Source organism: Rhamphochromis sp. 'chilingali' (assembly GCF_963969265.1).
Source record: "Rhamphochromis sp. 'chilingali' genome assembly, chromosome: 4".
Lineage (NCBI taxonomy): Eukaryota > Metazoa > Chordata > Actinopteri > Cichliformes > Cichlidae > Rhamphochromis > Rhamphochromis sp. 'chilingali'.
The window spans coordinates 9496645-9524233 of record NC_137948.1 but is presented as its reverse complement, the minus strand read 5'-3'; the positions used below and the strand labels follow the sequence as shown (position 1 = coordinate 9524233).

Here is a 27589-nt window from a genome sequence, read left to right as displayed (position 1 = left end):
CGTCACCTTCACCCTCCACATCTTCTCCAGCTTTTCTCTGAGCCCTTGGTACTTCTCAAGCTTCTCATGTTCCTTCCTCCTGATGTTGCTGTCATTCGGAACTGCTACATCAATCACTACAGCTGTCTTCTTCTGTTTGTCAGCCAACACTATGTCCAGTTGGTTAGCCACCACCATTTTGTCCATCTGTATCTGGAAGTCCCACAGGATCTTAGCTCTGCAATCTCCACCACCCTGGGGGGTGTCTCCCATTTAGATTTTCAATCCCCTCAATTCTGACTACCCTCTTTTCATTATCATCTGACTACACTTCTCCAGTCCGAATGATGTTCCCATGTCATTGCTGGATATCGTGGTGGTGTGGATCAGTGAATCGATGTCTCGTTCACTCTTGGCATACAGCTTGATGTCATCCATGTAGACGAGGTGGCTGATGATTGCTCCATTCCGTAGTCGGTATCAGTAGCCAGTCTTGTTAGTGATCTCACTGAGGGGGTTCAGGACTATGCAGAAGAGCAGTGGGAACAGTACAGCTTGCTATACTTCTTAGGCACCTTCTTCATCGCGCCTTTCTGCAGCTCCGATAGTTGGCTAACCTCCCTCTGTGCTACCTTGAGCTTGGCCTCTAGTCTCCTTCTCCATGGAGGGTATTACACCTTGTGGCTGTTCAACTTGTAAACAAAAACATATTATCTATATGTTTCTATCATATAGCATTTATCAGAGCACTACGTAACTACATTTAGTACAAGCACATAACACGTAACAGCATTACTACCCTGTCTAATGAACGTAGCCTGAGACACAGCCAGATCATGATATTGTTATGTCAGTTGATACCATCTACTCAAAGATATTTAGTTAATTAAAGGAACAGTCGAAATGAATTAAGCACTCTTGGTTGACCTAATCTCTGTATCATTTTTGTAAATACCCTTCAGCAAACTGCATGCACATTATAAAGTTTGTTCAGGATCAATAAAGGTGCAAATGCCCCTTGTGTGATTTATTAAAGTGAAGTTGACGGAGCCTAGAGCAGCAGCTGCTCTGCCCCTTTAAGTAACCAATTAAGGAGCATTTGTTTCCTTATTTATATTAATCTTATAAATGCCTCAGCAGGCATTTCATGTATCTGTTTTATCTATAAATTCCATTTCTGTCTCCAGATAATACAGGCCACAAGGTGACACTATTTTATTCAGTGTGTATTCAGTCTGAATGTTTGTGTAAATAAAGAAGCTGTAAATAGCTGACATGTTACCAGGGTAAAGTTTTTATCCATGTCAATGGAAAAATGGGTGAGAATAGCCTGAAACTCTGCTCCTTTTTTTCACAGGAGGTAGATTTAGAAGAAAGACCATCCAACGAGTTCCCATCACCCTAACGTTGCACTATATTTGTCAGGGCTCAAATATTTGGAAAAACAGGGGGAGAGCGAGACAGGGAGGGGGGCAGTGATGAGTGTCCACAACAGATACTGACCCCTCATACTCCCACCCCAAGTCTCTGAGCCTTACGTGCCTATTTATAGGGGCATATTGCGCTATGGAAAAATATGACAAAGCTACATTCCATAAATAAGATGGGAATGGTGGAAAAGAGCACATGGCTTAGTCTCTGAAGGCCTAAATGGAGGTTCTCAGGCTTGGCTTTGGGGTATGGATGGATAGATGGATGGTTTATTGGTTTGGCTTGGTACAGTTATCAAGAGTTGGAGCGCTTTTAATTTGGATCTTTGACAAACTACATATGAAAATGGGCCCATTAAGAATATTACTTCCTGAATTATTGCAACCCCAATTTAGATTTTTCAAAGGTTCTTTTATTATGGTGACTGGCATTTTGGTGACTGGTTGACTGACTTTGGGGACCCAATGACTTTCCCTTTAGTGCCTCCATTTTTTCCGTCTTTAATTACATCACATCACATTGTTCTGGCTGAAGCTTTGGTCTGATATCACTTAGAATACTTAGATTAAAAAACCTAATGCACAAAATACTCTTGTTCAAAAATCAGTTTGGTTAGTTGACAAATACAAGCACTACAACTTTTTTATGACAGGTTATAATCAGTTGAAGGTTATAAATTCTGTTTACATGTGAATAAAAAGTTGCAGTGTTACCATGAAAGGAACCATATACCCTACCTTTAACTAACTAGAGTCACTTTCTGCTTCTCTCAGTACACACACAAATACACACACACACACATATGTGTTTGCACAGTAGTGCCATCCCAGTTATTTTGTCTCACTGTCCCACAGATGAGTGCATACTTTCCAGTTTCCCACAAAGACAAAATAACACACAAACAAGAGGAAAAAAAATGCAGCTTCTGTGTTCCATAAATATATTATGAGACAATGACAGCCTGTTTATTTATAGCTGCTTCGCTGCCGTAGAAGCAGTGTATTTTTGTTTTTTTTTAAAAAAGAGGGAGTAGAGGTAGAGAGTAGAAGCTAACACTCTGGACCTTCTGGAGCCTGGAACTTGGCAGCGGGCCTCAGGGAGAGCGTGTCCTTGTTAAGGCCAGTCGTCTAGGGTCCTATAACCCACCACTGCTGCCTGACATCTGGGGCTATCTAGCTGGGATGAGGCTGAATGCATGCTGGGTAGTCCAGCGCACAGGCACACTGCAAACAGCAGGGTCAAGGGTCAATTCACTTTCAGTTTCATCTATTAAGGAAGCCTGTTGAGAACTACAACACAATTATTACAGTTATTCAGTGCTATGTTTGAACATTTCTGAGAAATGTCAGTAGCCCTGTAAATTACAGTTTCAGTTTATATTTGTAATTGGGTGAAGTGAAGTAAAAAGTACACAGCGGATTATTTTGTTTTCCTTAACAACAAAGCAGTAGAGGTGCACTACCAGGAAGTGCTTAATCCTCTTGAGTAGACAGTTTAGCTGTTGTTTAATACACTGGCAGCATAAGGAGAAGGATGTACATCAAAAGGTCTGCTCCACAGGGCCGTACTGAGGTCACGCACCCACCCTCAAATCCCATGGAAATTTTCCAGTGTCTAATTGACTCAGCTCTTAAATACAGTTTGTTTAAAAAAAGAAAAAAAAGTTTTCCAGAGTTTAGAAGAGCATTCATTCATTCCGTATTTCCTAATTGTGCTCGGCCAAGAATATTTAAATAAAAAAGTGTAGCTCTGTCAGGAACTTTAGACCAGCTACACAAGCTAAACGTTAACATCAATGATGATGCTAAGTCATGTAGTTATAACTAATACCACGGTTGTCATTTTTTCTATGTGCCACCAGCACATTTATCACAAGCAAAGAGTAATGCTGAGGCTAATCGGTCACAGATTTTGATAGGCACTCTTGTCACTTATCCATGGCAAACTCTCTGGTAGTTGTTGAAAATTTACTCAGACTATGGGGGGGAAAGTCAGTAGATCATCAAAGTGATCATAAATTCAAACTGAACTTTTAAACCAATCCATCAAGTACTGGAAGATCATCCACTAGTGATGGAAACTCATAACAGCCGTTTCATGAGCTGAAGATATTCAGAAAAAGGTGAAATAAAGTGGACCCATGGTTTTAGAGCTGCAACATATTCTGTCAATGCATATCCTTTATTTATAATTGGCCTAATGACACATAAAACATCCAGTATAGTAACAAGAGAAAATTATTGGGTATATCATTTTCTTATGCCCTCTGTTATCCATCCATCCAATCGCTTCCGCTTATCCTTTTCAGGGTCATGGGGGGCGCTGGAGCCTATCCCAGCTGTCATAGGGCGAGAGGCGGGGTACACCCTGGACAGGTCGCCAGTCTGTGCCCTCTGTTATATAGAACAAAATGTTGAGTCTCCTTATATATCAGTCCATGGGACAGACTAGAAACTTTGCATAAACATGCTTCTCGCTGTCATCTCGGCTTCCCACTGAGTTTCATCCTTATGTCGTTTTTAAGTAATGACGCTTACTGCCTCTGCTGAAACCCTTACAACAGAGTCATCAAGTCCTTTGGTGCTTTTGGGATACCAATGGCTGAAATTACAGATGTGCAAAGATGTTAAGGTAACCTCTGTAGAAAGAGTCGACGATGTGACTCTTTATGAGGTCTGGTAGTAGTAATTTGTAATTTGCCCCTCTTTGGTTATGTATGTGTGGATGAACATAATTTTATTTTGCAATTTAGGAAATATTTTGACATAAAAAGTCCTCCTACTCACTTTGACAAATGTTAGAGCATGTCCTGTGCATGTCATGTTCATCCTCAGGTTAAGCCAGTTCTTCCCATAAACACGATAAAAGGTTAACAAGGTAACATAAACAGTATATTAAATCGCAATCTGCATCCCCATACAACATAAGTAATGATAATGATTAAGGTTAATAAATAACATTTCACAGTATTCACCCAGTTACTACGTTACTCGTGCAGCTGACATACATGCGAGTTTAAAAAAAAAAGAAGCAAGTCGGAAAAGCCTGAATAGCAGCATTTCTTTCTCCAAATCCAGTATTTGTTTTATAAACATGAATGGTCTATTTGCAGTTACCCATGCCATATGCAGTAATGGCATGGGTAATTGCAAATGTAAAACCTATAAGCAGAAGGTGGTTTCAAACTTTGCTCTGATAACAAGCTGGATGTTTCTTCTCTTGGAAAAACAGAAATCTTTTTGACTTTTCAGATATGTACTTTTTTTTAATTTTCAGTTTTAAATGCAGCAGCAAACTGTTTTTTTTACTGACAATGGTTAGTTAATTTCATTTTAAACTCTATGGTGTAAAGACAGAACATGTTTTATTACAGTACAAACCTAAACTTCATAACTTGTGTTCATTAACATGAGTGAAGTGGATGCCATTAGCGAGAAAAAAGCGAGCATTGATCAATTTCACTCTGCAGTGCTGTGCTGTGCTAGCCACTCCATTTCTCTTTCCCTCCCTGGGCAGTTTAGAGTAAGTGCATGCTCAAGGACTACAGAGGTATGATTGCTTTAACCCATGAGGTGCCATTTGTGTTTGTCTCAGTAAAAAAAGCACTATGCTGAAGATATCATTTGTATGTTTTTTGACACTTGGGTGCTAAGATTTTCTAAGGCCTTCTACTTTCAGGCTCTTTGTGTTAGTGGATTTATGTCCTTACATTATTAATACCTCTCTTAAGGGATCTTACGCTGCCAGCATGTTAGGTGTAACCTGAGTATCTTTCTTGAAAGCATCAATTCTCCATCTAGCACTCACAACATTCTCACTTTCAGGTTCTAGCTACTGAACATTGTTGTGCTGTCATAGTGTTGCGAGGAAGCAGTGAGATGCTGTGCAGTATAACTCTGTTGGTCTTTAGCTCAGACATCTTTTCAGTCTGTGCTTGCCTGCATCGAAGCAGTAAAAATGAGCTGAAACAGCAACTGAGACCAGACCCTGTGATGTACCTGTAAAATAAACATACTCCTTTGTGCACACAGACGCTCCTGACACACGTGCATGCACACGTACGCAGAAGCACTCTGACGTCCTCCATGTTTTTATACCCAGGTGTATCTGCATGCAAACGGCCCATTCCGAGACAATCTGATCACACAGCGGAGGTTCGCCCGGTCTGTTCCTTTGCTTGGTGAGAATATCGCCAGGGCGGAATGGAAACTTCATTTTGCAGGGGCTAATATTAGCCTAGGCCTCTGGAAAATTCCTTTTAAATGATCACAAGCTGAGAAAAGTCAAAGAATTTGTTTAGTGTTTTGCCTGACAGTCGTCTCTGCATACACGGCAGTTTGTTTCTTTTTTTTCAGATGTTACAGCACACAGGAGGGTCCTGGGAACACAGATGTGGAAGGAAGGAGGGCAAAAGGGGTTCATACGATGAAATTTAGGATTGTTTGATTGTCTGTCTTGGTCTGAATTACTTTTTCCTGGCACTGATAACAGTTTAACCCTCACATTAGCAAGCACTGTATCCCTGGGTACAACAGTCATGCCTTCAAATCACTTTGCATCACCTGCTCTTTGTGTGATTTTGAATCCCCATAATCCCTGCTACCCTGCTACCTAACTTATAATTCCTCTTTGCTATACAGAAAAACTTAGACTATATAAAACATTTATCCATGATACACCTCAGATTGGTACATTAGACATGTTTACTCCCGCCTGTTTCTTCTCTTTTATAACCAAGCTCACTGTGTGAACCACGTTTAACCGTCTATAACATATGACTCCAACTTTATGACCTGTGTATGTGTGTGTATGATTTGCTAGGAAAATCCCACCTGGCCATAGTTCAGAGGGTGAACAATGAAGGTGAGGGAGACCCTTTCTACGAAGTTCTGGGTATTGTCACCCTGGAGGACGTTATTGAAGAAATCATCAAGTCAGAGATCCTCGACGAGACTGACCTATACAGTAGGTTCCCCTCTTTAAACTCAACATAACAACAGATACAATAAGTTCATGAAAAACAAAACGGATGATAAAATCCCTGAGAATTACCACGCTCCATGTCTCTTAACAGCATTTTTGCATCTTTCAGCCAATCATTTTAATCTCAAATCAAAAGCACTATTTCAAGATGCAACAGCTGCCTGTTGTCATTGCTCTTTGTCACTCGGACTTGGTGTCCACAAACTCTGGAGAAAATGTGCAGTTTACAAGCTAAATGTTCAAGTTTCTAACTATGTATATCTGCTGTTTGGTGCCTTGTGGGTACTGTGGGGTAGAGCCAGTTTGTGCAGTTTTTGGTTCACACTAATGAGTGCAGCGGGACTGAATCAAAGCAGTAAAGCTGGCTGCCAGAAATGCAAAATATTGTGCTAAAAACATCTCTGCAGAGCTGCAGTGATAATGCTCTATGGGTTCATGCCTATAAATGACAACTTTCTCATTATATGCAGATAATGGTAGCTTCAAACCTCTGTTCAAGAATACATTTTTGAGATGATGTGTTAATTGGAGTTTGTTGGAAATTGAGTTGTTTTGAGAATGCTACTCTTGGTGAGCATTTTATTTACTCTAAATTTACATATTTTTTACTGAGAAGATTGTCTTGTTTGTGTTGTGCACCCAACATCTGATTTTTTTTTCCACAAGCAGAGATTATTTTCAAAAGATATATATAAAGAGTTTCTTAACATGACTCTTATTTATTATTTATATTTGACGCTCTAAAGCATCTGCTAAGTTTATTCAGCATCTGAAACAATCCATTTTAGCTCCTCTGATTGGCTGCCTCTTACAAACAGAAGGTTTAAACATCAGGTGTATCTATCTATCTATCTATCTATCTATCTATCTATCTATCTATCTATCTATCTATCTATCTATCTATCTATCTATCTATCTATCTATCTATCTATCTATCTATCTATCTATCTATCTATCTATCTATCTATCTATCTATCTATCTATCTATCTATCTATCTATCTATCTATCTATCTATCTATCTATCTATCTATCTATCTATCTATCTATCTAAAGTGTTGGGGAGTAACGGAATACATGTACAGGCGTTATGTATTTAAAATACAAAATATGAGTAGCTGTATTCTGTTACAGTTACTGTTTAAAAGCGTGGTATTCAGAATACATTGACTTTGTTGAAATAAATGGATTACACGGTGGTCTTTTCCTGTTTCACATGTTAGGCTATGCCATCTATTTTTGGTAATTCCACGCCGGTGGAAACCCAAACAAAACACGCATTAGGGGCTCTAATGCCTGCATCTCAATCTCGTGGCCCATGTCAAACCTAGTTGCGGCCGCATAATGACGTGAAGAAATATTTTTTAAATTATTCACAAAAATGATTTAATATGAAGGCAATAGGCAGAATGTAGCCTGATGGGCAGTGTAATGCGTGCTGCAGGGAGAATGGACTGCCATACCTGTGTGTGTGTGTGAGCGCGAGGAAGGGAGAAAAAGGAGAGTGGAAAGTCCGAGTTGACACCGAGCAGAATCGGGAGATGGAAGCATGTAAATATAATAATAACCACTGCAGCCAAAAAGAGTGCCTGACGAGCCCAGTTGTAAGTAAGCTGTTAAGACTCGACTGTACACTGTGTTCTGTTTTCCTCCGAAACAACCTTTCAACGCCTCTCTCTGTCTCGCTAGCAAAGTTGACCCAGACAAGTTAATGGTGGCTAGTTTTCGGCCCGCCAGAAGTCTCTTTACGACGGCTCGGAGCCGCAAACCTGTTTTATATACGCGCGAATAGTTTTCTATACGAGATCGCTGTAAAAAGTGCAGCCTTACCTAATGTCACCCTACAGTTTCTCATTTTATATTAAGATTTAAAAATCAAGTTGGTATTGGTATGTCGAGTAACCTTCAGTAATAGTAATAAATCACACAGCAATAGTACATTCATGTAGTTATAAAAAGCATGATAATATACAGTGGCTTGCAAAAGTATTCGGCCCCCTTGAACTTTCCCACATTTTGTCACATTACAGCCACAAACATGAATCAATTTTATTGGAATTCCACGTGAAAGACCAACACAAAGTGGTGTACACGTGAGAAGTGGAACGAAAATCATACATGATTCCAAACATTTTTTACAAATAAATAACTGAAAAGTGGGGTGTGCGTAATTATTCAGCCCCCTTTGGTCTGAGTGCAGTCAGTTGCCCATAGACATTGCCTGATGAGTGCTAATGACTAAATAAAGTGCACCTGTGTGTAATCTAACGTCAGCACAAAAACAGCTGCTCTGTGACGGCCTCAGAGGTTGTCTAGGAGAATCTTGGGAGCAACAACACCATGAAGTCCAAAGAACACAGCAGACAGGTCAGGAATAAAGTTATTGAGAAATTTAAAGCAGGCTTAGGCTACAAAAACATTTCCCAAGCCTTGAACATCCCACGGAGCACTTTTCAAGTGATCATTCAGAAATGGAAGGAGTATGGCACAACTGTAAACCTACCAAGACAAGGCCGTCCACCTAAACTCACATGGCGAACAAGGAGAGCGCTGATCAGAAATGCAGCCAAGAGGCCCATGGTGACTCTGAACGAGCTGCAGAGATCTACAGCTCAGGTGGGGGAATCTGTCCATAGGACAACTATTAGTCGTGCACTGCACAAAGTTGGCCTTTATGGAAGAGTGGCAAGAAGAAAGCTATTGTTAACAGAAAACCATAAAAAGTCCCGTTTGCAGTTTGCTACAAGCCATGTGGGGGACACAGCAAACATGTGAAGAAGGTGCTCTGGTCAGATGAGACCAAAATGGAACTTTTTGGCCAAAATGCAAAACGCTATGTGTGGCCGAAAACTAACACTGCACATCACTCTGATCACACCATCCCCACTGTCAAATATGGTGGTGGCAGCATCATGCTCTGGGGGTGCTTCTCTTCAGCAGGGACAGGGAAGCTGGTCAGAGTTGATGGGAAGATGGATGGAGCCAAATACAGGGCAATCTCGGAAGAAAACCTCTTGGAGTCTGCAAAAGACTTGAGACTGGGGCGGAGGTTCACCTTCCAGCAGGACAACGACCCTAAACATAAAGCCAGGGCAACAATGGAATGGTTTAAAACAAACATATCCATGTGTTAGAATGGCCCAGTCAAAGTCCAGATCTAAATACAATCGAGAATCTGTGGCAAGAAGAAGGGGCAAAGATTTCAGTCTCTAGATGTGCAAAGCTGGTAGAGACAAACCCTAAAAGACTGGCAGCTGTAATTGCAGCAAAAGGTGGTTCTACAAAGTATTGACTCAGGGGGCTGAATAATTACACACACCCCACTTTTCAGTTATTTATTTGTAAAAAATGTTTGGAATCATGTATGATTTTCGTTCCACTTCTCACGTGTACACCACTTTGTTTTGGTCTTTCACGTGGAATTCCAATAAAATTGATTCATGTTTGTGGCTGTAATGTGACAAAATGTGGAAAAGTTCAAGGGGGCTGAATACTTTTGTAAGCCACTGTATTAAGTAATCCAAAGTATTCAGAATACGTTACTGTCATTGTGTAATGTAACGGAATACGTTACAAAATACATTTTAAAAGTAACCTTCCCAACACCATCTATCTATCTGATCTCCTGCTGAATTTGTAAGTTTATTTAATTTAAAAAGAAATGAAAAGTCTAATTTCTATTGCAGTTTAAATATTATTGGAGTGAAATAAGATTACCAGGCAAACTATGACTCTGTTTCTTGTAGTTAGTCACCAGGTTTACACACATCTCATGAAGGATTTTTGGGCCACACCGCTTTATAGAAACTCTAAATCCTATTGGCTGCCCTTTGGCAATTTGAAGCTTCAGCTCCCTTTCACGGATTTTCTATAGACTGAGGTCTAGAAGCTGGCAAGTCCATTCCATGACTTTAATGTGCTTCTTGAACCACTCCTTTGTTGTCCTGGTGGTATGTTGTGGGTTGTCATGCTATCAATGACCTCAGTGTTCTGGCTAAGGGAAAGTGGTTCTCCTCCAATATTTTATGATACATGGCCCATTCCATTGGCCCCTCAATTAGTCCAAGTCATCCTGTACCCTTAGAAAAACAGCTCCAAAGCATAATCTTTCCATGTCCTTGCTTGACTTGGGGGATGGTGTTCTTTGGTTCATTCTCAGCATTACTCTTCCTCCAAATATGGTGGGTTGAGTTGATACCAAAGAGCTTGAACTTTGTTTCATTTGACCACACCAATTTCTTCCAAACCTTCTCCGAATCATTCAGATATTCCCTGTAAAACTAAAGACAGATGTCTACATGTGCCATCTTGAGGATTTGGGTGGGTGGGAGGTGCTGTTCTTGGTGACTGTCCTTGGTGACTTCCCAACTGCCCTTTTAGGTTGATCCACCACCTTTCTCATTTCTCATTCTTCCATTTCTGAATAATTACAGCAGTAGTTGTCATTTTCTCACCAAGCTACTTGCTGGTCTTGCAGCCCGTTCCAGCTTTGTGCAGGTCTGTGGTCTTGTCCCCGATGTCCTTTGACAATTCTTTGGTTTTGCTCATATTGGTGGAGAGGTTGGAATGGAAAATGATTCTGTGGACAGGTTTGATGTATATGCATAACAAGTTGCCCACATGGCAACTCATGATCTGTGTGGCTATATGGCACACAGATCAAATACTTAATCAATGCCATGCAAATCAATTTCTAAATCGATTTATAATTTTTTTGAAATGTGCTTTGTTCTGGATTTTTGGTTGATATTCTGTTTTTCTCTATTAAAATGAGACTGCAATAAAAAGTAGAGATTGTTCATTTCTTTGAAAGTGAGCAAGCCTACAAATTCATCAGGGTATCAAATAATTATAGGAGTCAAAATACATTCATAATCATGGACAACCATAATTACTATTTTACCTTCGACTTTGTAAAAAATGATGGTATCTGTGTACATGGAGTACGTGCCAGTACTTCTGTAATGCCGGGAATGTGGTAACAATGTAGCCCTCCTATAGCTCTGCTGTAGTTCTCAGAAAGTCAGCACTGCTACTTTTATGGAAAACAGTAATCAGTGCAGGGTAACTCAAGTTTAGTCACCTTTTGACCCGAAATGACTAGCTCAGCGTCAGAGGAGTGTCGTGGACTGATCTTTTCCTGTTTCAGCCAACCTGTTGCAGGTTGACTCTTACACCTGACTTTTCATTTTTCCCTCCTCAGCTGACAACAAGACAAAGAAGAAAATCACACATCGGGAAAGAAAGCAGGATTTCTCGGCCTTCAAGCCTACCGACAATGAAATGAAGGTTAAAATATCACCTCAGCTTCTGCTGGCTACCCTGCGTTTCCTAGCAACAGGCAAGTGGGCTGCGTTGCTGCTTGACTTCCCCCAGTGTGCCCTCAGCCCCTCACTGTGGGGAAAGTGTGTGTGTGAGTGTGTTTGTGTGCCCATACGGGCTTTGAGTTTTGGGCAAGTGGGTGTAGAGAGGAGGAGGTGTGAGTATTTGTGTAGCATGAGTAGCCGTTGTGTGCGTCTATGTGTAAGGGAATGAATTGCGTGGGGACTCACAACAAGTGTGCTGGTATGTATGTGTAAAGAGGTGGAAGGCCTCTCTATAAGCCCAACACAGGATGTCTGCAGAATGGACACGGGTCCAAAAAAATGCAGGCGTTTATTTGCTTGCGTGTCATGCACAGAAGGTTACATGTTGAGATCTTTGCTCACAGCTTTAAAAACACCACCCTGTTTGCTTACACTCGTTCCTCAGTGACATCACGTCCAGGATTTTTGGCCTATAATCGCAGTTCTCACACAAGTCGACATACTTGGTTACTTACTAGCGTAAAATGTGAAATATTTCACCCGCTTTCCCTCGGGAAATGGATTTCAGAGCAGGCAGCAAGTACTACTACACCAGCAGCAGCGGTTCACTATGCCTCATTGCAGTTGGATTTGCTTTAGAACTTTGACCTGGCAGCTAAGCGTTGATTAAGTTCCTCTAAAGGCTATTAGGGAGTTTAGTTCCTGGTGGTGGAGCCAGCAGCCAGCTGACACATATCACCGCTGATGAGTTGAAGGAGCTGATTGGCCCAATAGGTGGTTGAAGAGGACCAGACACAATGAGGGGGAAGGGGGTGTCTCTATTAACATTTATTGAAATTTTTGGCCCCTTATGTATGGCTCTCACCTCACAAAAATGCAGTAACGGTTTATACAGTTTCTGCAGCAGCACAATGTTGCTAATATTTTGTATTTTTGTTATCATGTAAAAACCAAACCATCAAAATGTTAACTTTTTTGTTAGGGTGTGGTTCTTACAGTAATTTAATGAATTGATTTGAGGGGGAAATGCTTACTTCAGCAATATTCTGTCTTCCTATTAATTTTAATGAAATTTGGCATGGTCATTCATCTGGAGCTTGGTAACCGACAGATAAGCGGCACTGATCGCATGCCCGTGATTCATCTTTCGCCTTAGCGAGTAATTTGTCAGCCACTGCTATTTGTACTATTTGTTTTACTGCAGCAGATGATTTTTCCAGCTATAGCTCTTATTTATACTTTATTTAATTATCATATGATCACTTTGCCACTTTCGCAAGAACCAATCTTTCATCCAGTGTTTAAGAACATGTTTCACCTAGTTAATGTTTTTTAAACTTTTGTGTAAACCAGAGATAAGATAAGCTACAATTATCCAATATCTGTTTAACATGCGAGACCCATGGTGACAAATATTTCCCATTTTATCCTGGCTGAGCAGATAGTTGTATGCTAGTTCACTGAGTTTAGTTTCCCTTATGTAATCCTTCTCTTTATGACTATGATACAGAGTGGGTCCGATCTTCCCTGCTATCCATGGACAATATATGCTTTAATTTTGACTTTAAGAACATATGGAATGTAAGCTCCAGAATTTAAGTGATTATCCCTAATAGATTACACAAGTGATCTATTTCTATATCCCCTGTTTTGATGTTGGAAAAATAAGTTTATTGTCTACATATATCATTACCCTAAACTAAATATATTTATTGCCATGCCATCAAAATTAATAATCTGTGAGCCATTTTCTATTAAATAATCCACTAGGTCAGTGATAAATAATGCAAACAACAATTATACAATTGATTCATTTAAAATCCTACAAAGACTTGAAAATACACATGATTTTATTTTTTTAATCTTAAAATTTCCTCTAATATGAGATTTTAATCTCTGAAATTCCTTACTGCGACAAGTAAAGGAACAAAGCCTTGTAAAGGAATCTTTCCAGAAATATCCCAGAACCTACATAACTTTGCATTTGATATATTTACGTTAGGTTTATGTGGTTAACTCAAAAACTATACCTCTGTCATTATTAAAATCCAGTTTTACAGTTTCATCTTTCACTTTTCCTCTTTTTTAAACCGAGAATTTCTACTAAGTCGGTTTCTGCCGCTTTTGCTGATGTCATTTTCAATATAATCTTTGTCTAAAATCAGTTTAAAACAATATGTTAGAAATAAAATATTAAGAATACAAATATAAGTTTGCCGGGTCTTTGGTTTAAAAAAAATAGGCCAGCTTATATACATGCCTTTCTTTGGATAAATGTAAGTAAAACTGCCACATTTAAACACATCAAACCTTTGTCTGCACAGGTAACAGCACCATGTGGCCCCCTTGGAAAACTAATTGCCCATCCCCAAACTAGTATGTGCTCAGTGGCAAACAAAATTTTCAAACCATCAGGTGACATCACGGTGGCGTTTTTCTTGTAAATAGTCCATGAACAGTAATACTTTTTTAGGACTAATTTCTTTTATGTTTTGGGATTTTCATGGCAATAAGGGAGATATAAGAATAATTTTATTACATTGATATAATTATTTAACTTTTCATAAGAAATGAAATGTTTTGTCTTACCACAGTCTTTTTCTCTCCTTGTCTCTTCAGAGGTTGAGCCATTTGCACCGATGCAGATGTCAGAAAAGATTCTGCTGCGCTTGTTGAAGCATCCAAATGTGATCCAGGAGCTAAAATACGATGATAAGAACAAGCGGGCACCAGAGCACTACCTCTTCCACAGGAACAAACCTGTGGATTATTTCATCCTCATCCTGCAGGTGTGTGGACACAACGAGTTTCAAGGTGGAAGGATACATCAGTAGTCTTTGATTTTTTATTTTTATTTTTTAAAACAACAACAAAAAACCCCACTACATAACCAGTTTGGGAAAATGTAAATATTGATATGTATTTTAGGTTTAACATTAAAAAAAATAACGCAAGTATTCTAACTCTGCTCATGCAGGATAAGTTCGTTTTACCTGCATCATTTAGTTCCATTATTTCCTTCTGCCGTCACTACAGATGAATAAACAGTATATACTATGTGATCAGTTTAAAAATGCTGCTTGTAGCACTGCAAGCATTCGTTTTCCTCTGGCCTACAGTTTTTCACGGTGTAGTCATCGATCTAACAGAGTTGTACTGCCCGAGTTTGTTCCCACAGAAGCCATGCATCCCTAAGGTATGCGCGGTATGACTGTACTGTAGGGCAGTTTAAACTAAAACAAGCAATAATACTATAGATAAGAAGCTAATTAGTTATAATAATGTCTGACCTAAGAGATACAGCATTTTAAAAGACCAGTGCCACATACCATAGCATTTATAGCATGAGCAAATTTATTGTGCCAGTCCCTAGACGGGTCTTTAAAGTAGTACCATAAAATGAAAGATAAACCAGATGATCCATGACTAATCCAAAAATTGTTTCAGTTTGAGTTTAAAGTTGTTATCCTGTTTGAGTTCTTTGTGGTAAGCGTGAGAATGTGTGACATCAGTATGTCCCAGATGAGTCTAACCCTGATGAAATTCAGTGAAATCAAACCATGAAATATTTACCTTCTTGAGAAAATTTCAGTCGTGTGGTTTCTTAGCCAGACATTAATTGCACAGTCATACAGTATGACCAATACGAGTCCTGCTTATAACCAATAAAATACTTAATTATTTACTTATTTAGTTAATTACTTCTCAAATGTATTCAGTATATGGTTCATTAATCTTGGAGAATAATTTATTTGACAAATAACTTCCAACATTTAAAAAAATTAGACACAGTTGTCCTGATAAATTGTTTTGTTTATCTACAAGAAATAGAAACAAGAGCGTTCAGTATCATCTATGCGCCTAAATAATGCAATAAGCAATAAAGAAATAAAGGTTTGGGGTAAACACACTTTACAGGTGTTTTGGATAACGTGTCACAGTCAGGCTGAATTTGTCAAGTTCATCAGTACCCATGTTCATCTGGACAAGGAGTTAGAGAACTCTTCTTGTTCTTCTTGTGCCTGCTTTACTATTACTGTGGAACCAATCGCACATAGTTTTGGACAATGCATACGTCATCTAAGCATCTTATGTGCATAAACACATCAAAGCTGAAAACAAGCAGGCCAAAAACGGAACCCTGTGGGATTCCTGCATTATCCTCAAAATGAAGTTTTCTGATTGTTACACAGTGTTCACATTTAAATGTTATAATTTGAACTATCATAGAGTGTGACAGGAAATGTCTTAGAAAGTCAAAGTTAAGCATCATTCAGAAAAAAAACTTTAAATAGGAACCAAACTGAACTTAAAACCTTTTAAAATCCAAGCTATGACACCAGCCTTAATGAAAATCTTTCACCCTGCAAATCTTGGAAACACATTTGCGTAATAATTATATATGATAATATATAATAGTTAGTGTATTCAATAGTGTATAGATCACGGACTTCTGCACTTCATGTAGCTTTAGTCTCAGGTCTGAAAGCAGCCCTGAATTTCTGCACTGTTTCTGATATGCCGCTGGAGCCAGCACTATTGTCTTATTCAGGGAGGGTATTGGGACTTCTCTGTACGCCTTAAAGGGAAGTCCCAAATAACTGTTCCTAAAGTGAGTTCAAAGTCTTTATTGCAAAGGTTTGCAGACTTTGTATATTTCCCCTATCAGGTCACTAAGTCGACATGTATATTAGCCTTGGATTAAATAAGGTTCTGCTTGAGCAAGTGTGGGGTCATTGCCCTTGAGACCCAGCTTAGAAGCAGATTGGGAGCTATTAAACAGAGTGAGGATTTTCTACAAGTAGTAAAAAGGAAAGGAAACAAGGGAAGCAGGGTGGATTTATTATAATCTCACAGACAGGATAAATAAAGTAAAAAATAAAGCATAAAGTTAAAGGAAATATCGTAAAACCAGCACAAATAAGTAATCTTTTGTTTAACTAAGCTGATAAGTTGATATATAATGTGTTGAGCACTTACATACTTTTAAGATAATTCATGATTCTTTTCCTTGGCTGTCACAGGGGAAGGTGGAGGTGGAAGCAGGAAAAGAGGGGATGAAGTTTGAAGCGGGACCATTCTCCTTCTATGGGATAATGGCTCTGACAGCCTCACCAGGTAAGATTTCTTGATCTAGGTCTTAAATTTTTATACCCATGAAAGTGAATCCTAACTTCTAGGGAATCTCACTCGTCAGCCTCCTTTGAGAGGGTCTGGACAGAAGAATCCGCCTGTTAGTTTTACCTCACAATCAGGAGCAAAACTGCAGTTTTCGTTTCACTCATTGTGGAATACTTGGAGGTGGGTGGGACTTTGCCAAACCGGTCTACATGTGTTCTGTGAACTAGTGGAAGTTTGGTTTGCATCAATGGCGCTGATGTCAAGCTCACTTTAGGTGGGTGTTTGACTAAAGTGTTGTTTGTCACTGATTCTGGTTCACAGGTATGGGCAGAGTAAAGCAGGAGATGAGGATCTTGTACTGATCTGCTGCGGGGAAGAGAGAGCTGAGCTTAAAATTGAAGATGTTGAGTCACCAGTTGATTTAGGTTCCTAGCCTGACTGAAACAGTGAGGTTACAGCTACAAATGGCAGAAATGAGCTTCCTGCAAAGGTTGTCTGATTTGGGAGGGGCTTAGAGTAGATGTGAGGTGATTCAGGCTCTGACAGGATGCCTCCTTGGTACCTCCTAGGTTAGGTGTTTTGAGCATATCCTACCAGGAGGCCCGTCCAAGATAGACTCAGGACACACTTGAGAGGTTATATCTCTCAGACTTGGAAATATCTTGGGATGGGGAGGTCTGGGCATCTGTGCCTAGACTGCTGCAAATAAAGGGATTGCTTTCTACTCTAGCTGAGCACTTGAAGTGCTTTTTGCTATTAGTCTCAATAACACACTTTGTTTTTAGACCTAAGCACTTTATCTAACATTGAAAGTGCACACACACTCCAATAGTTGCATTGTTCAGTATCCAAAGACTTCCGCATGTAGCTAGGGATCGAACCACTGAACTTCTGACTGGTAGATGACCTGCTCAAGCGAGCCATCCACCCCATAGCCAGAAAACTGGCAGAAGATGGATGGATGGAAAGAAAACCCTGTGACAGAAAAATGATATTATTAGTAAGTAAAATGTTAAAATGCAGCTGGACGAGTAGCTCTTCTCTCTGGGTTTGTGATATAGACCATTTACAGTGTGATCCACTGTAGCTTGTTTCCAGTAAAATATGTTATAGACTGCTCATATGAAGAATTAGAGGTTTTACTACTTCTTTATGCTTTATAGGTACTGGAGGTCTTATAAGACTTGCAGCGCACTATGATTTACTCATAAAATTGTCATTTTTCACCTTGTTCTCATGCAACATAATTTTAAAAATTACGTATGGATAAAGTACTCATCATGTTACATGAGAAAAATGTGAAAAATGCCACTTTTGTGAGTAAAAAATAATATAATAATAACTCATAAGTCCTAATATGATAACATAATAAATCAAGAGAGGTCATGAAAATGCATCATCTAGTGATCCACTCATTCTTCTCTGTTCATTCATAAACTACAGCACTGTCCTCGGCTATTAGACTGATTCATTTGGGTGGTGTGATTTGAGAGACACCTACTGGTGAAACAGTAGAATAACTCTCCTGTGGTGGATGTGTGCACTCTAAGAAATTAAATCAAATGCTTCATGGTTTGTGCCAGTTTTCATCTTAAGCTGATCAGTAGAGGAACAACAAGTTAACACTTCTTTTCTTTAATCAGATGTTATCATATATAATTGATTAAATTACCCATTTTCTCGACTTTAACAATCTCGTCTTTCTGTCTTCTCGCTTCTTTTGTCTCTCTCTTGTTTCATCCCTCTCTCCCCCAAGTGCCTCTGTCACTGTCTCGTACATTTGCAGTCAGTAGGGCTGAGTCATTAGCAGGATCTCCAGGTACAGTGGATTTTCAGTATCACCTCTCACTCTATAACCTTTAGTGAATAGTGATGAAATTTCATTATTTGAAAGAGAATGTTTTGTTGATATTAAATAGACGCATGAAGTTGTAGAGTCACAGTTTCACCTACCTGCATGCTTTACCTAAATATACCTGAGTGTGTTTAGCCTTTTGGTTTTCATAGTCTGCTTGAGAACTGACTTGTTTTGTGTGACTTTCAAAGAAAGTGTTCACTGTCTGTTTGTCCCTGAATGCAACATACACTGTAAACTTGTGTGTGTGACACTAAAAGAGAAAGAGGCAGAGTGGAAAACGGATCCAGACTGAGGCTTAACATCCTCGTCTCCTGAGCCATTAGTCAAGTCGCTGAATGGTGTTGGAGACTAGAGGCCCCAGAGTGGAACCCGGCTCCGCCCCGCTCGCCCCTAACCTTTAACCCCCTGACTACATAAACAAGACCTACAGCTACAGCCCCCTGCTGGACACCACTGAGCACACATACAAAGACATGCACATATGCATATGTTCACATTTACAGGCCCATGAACAAAACCCACAATACTACACACATAGAAGGGCTGCTTTGAAAGTGAATTAAAAGTGAACGCACCCATAGGAAATGCTGTGGAATAAATACACTTTCATTGTGTCTGTAGTAGAGGCCTACAGTGCTCACGTTGGTGCAGTGGCATTTGAGTGTGTGTGTGTTTATAAATCTAGTATGTGTGTTTTCTTGACACAGCACACTGACGTTTTTTTGTGTCGACCTGGCCCCTAAAAAGTAGAGTACTAATCCACAAGAGTCCACATGCCAGGTCTTTGGCCTACTGTGCTCCCTCTACACACCCCCACACACACACTGTTTTTGCCTCTCACTTCCTCACTCATACACATTCATACACACATATTCCAACATGGGATTACATACATTCCAGTCAGCGTAGTAGCATTAGTGTTGGCCAAGCTGTTTCCACTTTGTTGTGTGTGATTTTCACAAGGCTTCTTTAAGAAGTGGAAAACATAATCTGGCTTTAATTAAAAATAACCAAGAAAAGAACAAGTCTTCTATGTGGTAGCACATAGAAGAACGCAGCATCACTGGAGACTGCTATATGAAACTAGAAGACTTACACATAAATTAGATTTCTATACATCACAGCTTTGTACCTAAGACTCAACCTGGAAAAAAGTCACAGATACAAAGGATCTTAAGTAGTGCTGTACAACTTGGCTAGTTTCAGAGGAAATTTTAAGCATCTTAATGTCCTCAAAACAATTGAGACAAAATTTCTAATTATGTAAAGTTTCTAACTTAAATTTTTTATGTTGTCATTATTACACAGGCCCAAAGAGATCATCTAACAGACAATGAAAAATCAATATTTAGTGTCATATGAACTTTAAGGAACAGTAATATTAGATCAGACTAGCAGAAATGTAAAATAGAGCCCAACTGATACAGGAGTTTGAAAACTGACTGAAAACCAATTCCGGTGTTCTTTTCTGTCAGACACTCGAAAAATAAACAGATTTTCTTTAAATTTGTTATGTGAATTTATGAGTACTTAAAAAGCTAATATGACAACACAGTTGAAAAGTAATCTTGTTTTATTGTCCGAACAAGTCGTGGATTACTTTTTCAGATGAACTGAATCAACCTTTAGGGATTAGGGCCCTTTAAAGTACTTTTGCAGTGCCATGCATTACTTTTGCATTCCAGTATGCTTTAAATTTCTACCAGGGAAGCTGCAAAGGGCCCTCTGATAGACAAACTACACAATGTCCACACTGGAAAAAACATTTAAAGACTTCCTCTCCTGTCTCTACTTTTTTTCATTTTCATTTATTAGCCGTTATAATCATCAGTACTGATATATCAGTAAATAGCTAATAATGTCGATATTTTGGCCCCATGGATAAATCAGTTGGACGAGTGACAACCTTTAATCCCCAAAAACACGCTGTGCCAAAAATTGATCCACCCCAAGGATCAGGTCCCCCAACACAGAGTAATGTAGTGTACGCTGTTATGTGCCGGGAGGATTGGCATGATTTATACATCGGGGAAGCCAAACAACCTCTGGCGAAGCGGATGGCACAACACAGAAGAGCCACCTCGTCACTCGTCAGGCCAGGACTCTGCAGTCTATTTACACCTACAGGCCAGTGGACACTCTTTCAAGGATGAGGATGTACACATCCTGGACAGGGAGGAACGCTGGCCTGAGTGCGGAGTCAAGGAGGCCATTTACGTGAAAAGGGAAAGACCATCTCTGAATCGAGGAGGGGCCTAAGGGTACATCTTTCGCCATCTTACAATGCTGTGATTGCAGCCATTCCCCAACTCTCTGTGAATAGTACTCATGGCCTTTGATAAGTGGTTGTTGATCAATGGTCATGACAATTTGCATAATTAAGATGAAGGAACTGACCTCCCAGCCCATTGTTCCTTCAGTGGTGCTAGTTTCAGTTATTGTGCAAAAGTGCTGTTTATAAGGTTGGGGAAACCTGCAGTCAGCTGAGACTGAAGAAGTCAGTCGGATGAGTGACGAAACGTTTCTCCCTCTGAAAACGCTACGTCCAGATGAACTGAATCAACCTTTAGGGATTAGGGCCCTTTAAAGTACTTTTGCAGTGCCATGCATTACTTTTGCATTCCAGTATGCTTTAAATTTCTTTCTCCTACAGAGAATAAATCTCCTCCACGGCCATTTGGACTGAATCACTCCGATTCTCTGAACAGGAGTGACCGTATAGATGCCATCACCCCGACTCTGGGCAACAGCAACAACCAGCTCAACTCCTTCCTGCATATATATGTGCCTGATTATTCTGTCAGAGCACGCTCAGACCTGCAGTATATAAAGGTGAGTAAACACAGGGGATCAGAAATTAGCCTGCAATGAGGATTATATGCACATTGTAGGTGATGTGGTGATGTCACATGCAGCTGCGGATTTCCATTTTCTTTTTCCCACTGAGTTGTAAACATTCAACATGAGCAGTTAGAGAATGAAACCAAAGCTTTGGCAGTGCGCTCGCAGCTTTGAGCCATCCATCTGTGCCAATGCTCTGATAGCATCTTCCCCTCTCAGTCTAAATAAATGAACACTGCTAGCAGCAACTATCACAACCATATCAGCCACAAATAAAACTTGCTTTTTGTCAGTGTCAAATGTACTGCTGTAATTTGGATCTCAGAAATCACATTTGCACAAGTCATTTCAATATTCTCCTCCCCAAATTCTCTGCTCTGAAATAAAAACACCTAGAAATACATTAAATATCTGAGGATGGCTGCTTTATGAAAAATAACTTATAAAGTCTTACCTGTCTAAAAGTGAAAAAAATATATCATGTTGCTGCTGATGACATATATTTGACATACATGACATATTTTTGTCCTTTTATATTAATATTTCTATTTATACCCATATCTATATATTTATCTTAACATTTATCTATCAATATCTCTGTACACTGTCTATGCACACATACACTCTCAGTCAGGCAGTGAGACACTTCATTTTATACGAGTGCTTGACATTTGTTGTATATTTGCTCAATTTCCCTCTGGGATTAATAAAGTCGCTCTGATTCTGTTTCTTCTAAGTAACGAATAAAGTCACTGCTGTTGTGCCAGATGTGTAAATGTGGCAAATCTCTTGCTTTGGAAATGTTCATTGATGAATTCTGCTGCTTCATGAGGCTGTTTTTGTTTATTCTGCTTATCAGCCGCGAGGCACAAATAGAGCTCTGACGTAACTGATGTACTACTTTCTACGATGTTTTATTACTTCCTTTTAGGGTCCCGGGTACCAAATCAATAGAAAAGATCAAAAAGCAATTACCTAACTGATATAAATTGACAGTAAGATAATTACTTCATGACAATTTAAAACATTTAGATTTGATGAATCATGGATAGCTCCAGAGTGTAGCGGTTTACACATTACACACAAAAGGTTGCTGGTTTGATTCCAGCTATAGAAACAAATGAAGATGAGTCATTTTCTGGCTTGTAGTAATATTCTTGTCCTCTCACTGGACACTAAGCAGATAATGAAAGGCTATCATTGTAAATTAATCATTACATTTTTTACAGAATATTTTAAAAGCAATATTACTTGTAGCCTTTTCCACATCCTTATTTAGTGTCAAATCCTTGTTTACCGAGCTACCAGCTCTGTGCCACGAATAACGGCACAGCAACCTCTTGTTGTGACACTTGACCCGACCTTCACTGTTTTGTAGGTGACGCGACAACAGTACCAGAACGCTGTGATGGCGTCGCGGATGGACAAGACTCCGCAGTCGACAGACAGTGAGTTCACTAAGATCGAACTCACGCTAACAGAGCTCCACGATGGAGTGGAGAACCCAGCTGTGGTCACCGCCACGGCTACCACCACTATCACCACCCCTGTTGTGGCCTTTGCCGTGGCCAACGAAACGTCCCACCTGCTCAACCAGCAGCAGAACTGTGTGGGTCTTAGCAGGAGCAACCACTCCTCCCACAATGAGGGACCCATCTAGCCCCGCCGAGCCCGGTGGAGACCCAGACCCTCCACCCTGTCTTGTGGAAACACACACACACACACAGTGATGTAGATGAAGATGAGGGAACGTGGGGAAGCGGAGGCAGGTGGAGTGAGGGTTCTGCTCCAATCAGTAGCCCCCAGTCAGTCAGGCAGTGAGACCCTTTCATGAAGGGGCTATGGGGAAGATGGGTGCTGTGTCACCCTGAACACCCCCACCTGAACCCTGTCAGAATCCCTGCTGTACTACACCCTCTTCCGGAGGGTGCACTCGGACAGTACCGTGTTACTGAGCTTCGTTTTTTTGGGACAATCGGACACTGTCAAAGCGGTATCTTGAACAGAGTGCATACACGCACGCACACACACATAACACAGCACTTGCTGTACTTGCTCCTCAGGCCAAAGACTTTGGTCCCCCCCCCCCCTTTCGTACACTGTTTATGCACACATACACTCTCAAACACATTCACAATCATGCACAGAAGGAAATGCAACTCCCCCACCGGTGCATCTTTCAGGGAGGCTCAGTCAACTGTTGATCCCATCAGCAAGGGCTCAAACCCAAACATGCAGAGAGGTTAGTCAAAGACTGCACCAAAAACCGCTTTGGAAGAAACCGTTAAACCACGAACCAAGAATGTTTTCCTGTATTTATTTATTTTATAATATTGTATGTATATATGTTTGCGTGAAGATATGATATATATATTAAGAAAACTGGCATATGAGCATGCATTAGTGTGCTACAGAAGTAGAATATGCTACATATATGGGGATGAACATCCATTCTTGTATAGTGCATTCAGAAAGATTTCACAGTCTTTGAAGTTTTGTTGTTTTGAAGATTTTTAAAGTAGATTTTTTTTTCTGACAGTCTACACATAACAATACACCGTGAAGAAAAATCAAGAACAGGTTACTGAGGTGCTATGTAAATTAATTGCAAATAACACTCAAATATTCCAGGATATCAGTATTCAGATACCTTACCTAGTACTTTCCTTAGAACATTGCAGAGCTTTGGTGTGCACCAACTATCAGGTCTGTCCAGAGGTGCTGTATTGGGATCAGGTCCTGACTTTAGTTGGGCCACTCTACAAATCCACTACTATATGTTACTGAGATTCTGAGCTCTCTGTAAAAGTTTTTCACTCAGGACTGCACTGGATATAATTCTGCATCCATCTTTCCACATATCTTTACTAGCCTCCCAATCTGTGTCACAGAAAAGAGCTTCCCCAGAGCACGTGTTTGACTGCAGGAATAGCATTAACGATTGTTGCCCAATAATTGTGTGTCTTGTGGTCTGAGATCTTGTCAGTTGCCTTTCAGTTTTTCACAAGTCAATCATGTGCCTTTTTTTTATTAAGGATTGACTTCCATTTGGCTACTCCACCATGAATGTTTGGTTGTTGAAGTGCTACACTGACAGCAATGTGCACCCCAAACGGCGTGAAATTGGTCTCAGAGAGGTGTTTCCTCAAAAACCTTGCAAACGCTTTGGCTGCTAGCAGGTTGAGTTCATAAGTAGTTTGCATGGAAGATGGTAACTTGTTTGCAAGCATTCACAAACTTCTCGCTGAGGAGTACTAAAATTGAAAAGCGCAATGCTAGCTAGATACGGAGCACGTGTACCTTAAGTGTAAAAGTTGCACCATGCTTTGATTGTTGACTGTTGATAAAGGAAGGAAGCACCAGAGATCAATTGTGAGCTTCAAACAGAATAATGACTCATCTAGATGTTTTAGTGTTTGTTAGTCTGGATAAAAAAGACACTCCTAAAACCTTTTAAGGAGTCAAAACATGGAAATCTTGCGAGGGTGTGAAAACTTTCCGAATGCACTGTATATGAGGAGGTGAGGGTATTTTACAGAAACATATGTATATTACAGATCTTGTTATTTTTACTATTATCCTAAATCAGGCTTATGGTACAATATATTTTTCACCTTTTAAAAAAATCACACTATTGCCTTTAAGAGAAATCATATAATTAATTATTTTTAACAAAGTGCAATGAACCGCAGTTTATTTAAGAGATGATTATGAATAAAAAAATTCACTGTACTATAGATTTACAGATTATATTTGTATGTATGTACTGTATGTATATTTGTTTTTGTCTTAGTCTCTCTTTACCCTTTTGTTTCCTTCGTGTTTTTGCATCCGTTGACCTCAGACACGTCTGCCAGTTCATTTGGGAGTTATGACGCCAAGATTTGTCACCACAGTGTAGCTTCCGGGGTGGGGGGAGGGGTTCGCAGGTAGCGGAGTTGTGTGAAAGTCCAGCATCTATGCATGTGGGGGTTATGTGTCTTTCTTCTGTTGTTGTCAATTTTACGCATAATCAGACTTGATAATTGCACAGTATTAATGACCTCATCTAACATGTTGAGCACCATCAACGTCACAAAAAGCAACCTCGACATTAAACGTGTCCATGAATGATACACAGCTATGTTCTCCCACTTTTTATGTTGGTTTTCTTTTCTGCTCATTGCGTGTCTGTTTAGTCTGTTTCTTTATCCAAAATGTAAGAGAGCAAATATAATAGGGAGAAACGCACCTTTATTTCACTGGGCTTCTGTTATGATGAAGAAAAATAGTTTTTTACTTAATTCAGGTCTGAGGCTAAAAGTTAAAATGCAGTTTTTAAAAGAATTTAGACTAAACTAATTAAACTATAGCCATTTCCCAGTTTAGAGAAAACTGGATATTTTGCAGACTACATTAACTTAGATCACTCTCATGTTTTCTTTTGTCATTATTGTGTAAAAATGCTCATAAAAAAAACAAGACAAAGACGAAATCTATTTCTGTGCAAAAGTCTTGAACCACCCCTCATTTCTTTGTATTTTTTGCTTGGAAAATGTGATTTATTGAAATGTGCAAACATACATGGAAATACATGAAGCAAAAATGGAGTTTGTGCAATTCTAACAAGCTTGAAAGTCAATATGTAGTACGAATGTAGAACTGTCTTAGGCAGCTTTCTCATCCTTTCTTTAAGTGATCCTCAAAAGTAGTTCTCCAGGTTTTTGAAGGACATTCAAAGCTCTTCTTAGGATGTTGGCTGCCTTTTGGTCCCACACTGCTTCAGTAATGTTGAGGTCCTGACTCTGGGAAGGCCAATCTATGATTTATTGTCTTCTTATCAGTCTATGTCTGTGAAGGTTCTCAGTCATCCAGCTCATCGTAGTCTAAGGAGCTTGAAAAGAAAAGCGTCTGGACTTCTTTAAGTGTCCTTGAAGACGTTTCACCTCTCACACTTGTGTCATGGTCCTTTTCTGCATTTATAATTCCATCAACTTTGAAAAGATTCTCAGTAACACTGTCTGAAATGCATCCCCAAACTGTGGCAGAACCTCCACGCGTTTCGCAGATGGCTGTAGACAGTCACTGTAGGACCTCTCTCTTAGACGCCTCTCTACATATTTACCACAATTTCAACCAAAAATGTCAAATTTTGGATTCACCACTCCATCAGACCTGAGTTTCAGTTCAGTTCTTGTGTGAATTGGCAGACCTCAGCCTTCTCCCCGTTTCCCCTTCCTTAAGTTTCTCGACAGGCACCTTTGAACTGAGACCATTTCTGATGAGTCTTCAGGGAATAGTAAAGGCTCAGATGCATCTTTCCTGTATAAACTCTTCAATGGATTTTCTCCTATTTCTTAAAGATTTGACTTTCACACCCTGTCCATTGCTGCCATTTGTTTTGTCTTTTGCTTATCCAGTTTCCTCAGCATGCAGAGATATGCAAACATTTTCAGTTAGAAGATCTTTGGGAATCACCGTGTTTGTGTACAATATGTGGTAAAGATAAATGCAAGATAGCCTTCTTTACTTAAAAATATAAAGACATTTGGGATGACTTAAGACTTACACAGTACCATAAAGTTTGTGTTGTTTTTGTTTTTTAATGCAATGGTCAATGTGCACATTTCTTTTTTTACACATATCACATCTTCTATTAGAAAAGTGAAAAGAATTTGCCCAAAGCATAAATTAAGCAAATTTTTCTAGAAGACATTTTTGCAAATTTGTGTATGTTTAATAAAATAATTACCAATTCTCTTTTTTAAAAATGCATTTCTATCAAGCATGTTATATAGAGAACCACTGACCAAACTGATAAACCAACTGGGAAAGTTTTTAAGGTAATATCTGTCTTAATATTTAAAGGCACTTAGATTTTTCTGAAAAACTACTTTGGTAGCACATAACATCTACCACTACAATTTATGTCCTTCTCTGTATTATGAAGGTTTTTACAGATTTGTTTGCTTACAAGACCTCAGACCTTTTTTATTAAGTATTATTTAAAAGAGAGACTTTTTTAGGCTGTTGATAGTATTTTCTAGTACAAGTAGAGGCAGTGGAAAAGATCGGGCCTGATCTTTAACATCA

At 39.5% G+C, this 27589-nt stretch overlaps 1 protein-coding gene across 6 annotated transcripts in view; it reads left to right on the top strand.

The window, feature by feature from the left end:
• cnnm2b (cyclin and CBS domain divalent metal cation transport mediator 2b) overlaps nt 1-27336 on the top strand; it is a 53366-nt gene extending 26030 nt beyond the window's left edge. The window contains exons 2-8 of one of the 6 annotated variants that reach the window (XM_080880334.1): nt 6232-6375; nt 11595-11732; nt 14317-14486; nt 16722-16815; nt 18575-18637; nt 21330-21508; nt 22896-27336. In XM_080880334.1, coding sequence (XP_080736460.1) covers nt 6232-6375; nt 11595-11732; nt 14317-14486; nt 16722-16815; nt 18575-18637; nt 21330-21508; nt 22896-23177 — 1070 coding nt within the window. In that variant the 3' untranslated portion in view covers nt 23178-27336. Of the gene's footprint in view, nt 1-5511; nt 5604-5765; nt 5844-6231; nt 6376-11594; nt 11733-14316; nt 14487-16721; nt 16816-18574; nt 18638-21329; nt 21509-22895 lie in introns of those variants that run through there. The other 5 variants (XM_080880337.1, XM_080880336.1, XM_080880335.1 and 2 more) reach the window with 5 other exon arrangements.
• The last annotated feature ends 253 nt before the right edge of the window (nt 27337-27589 follow it).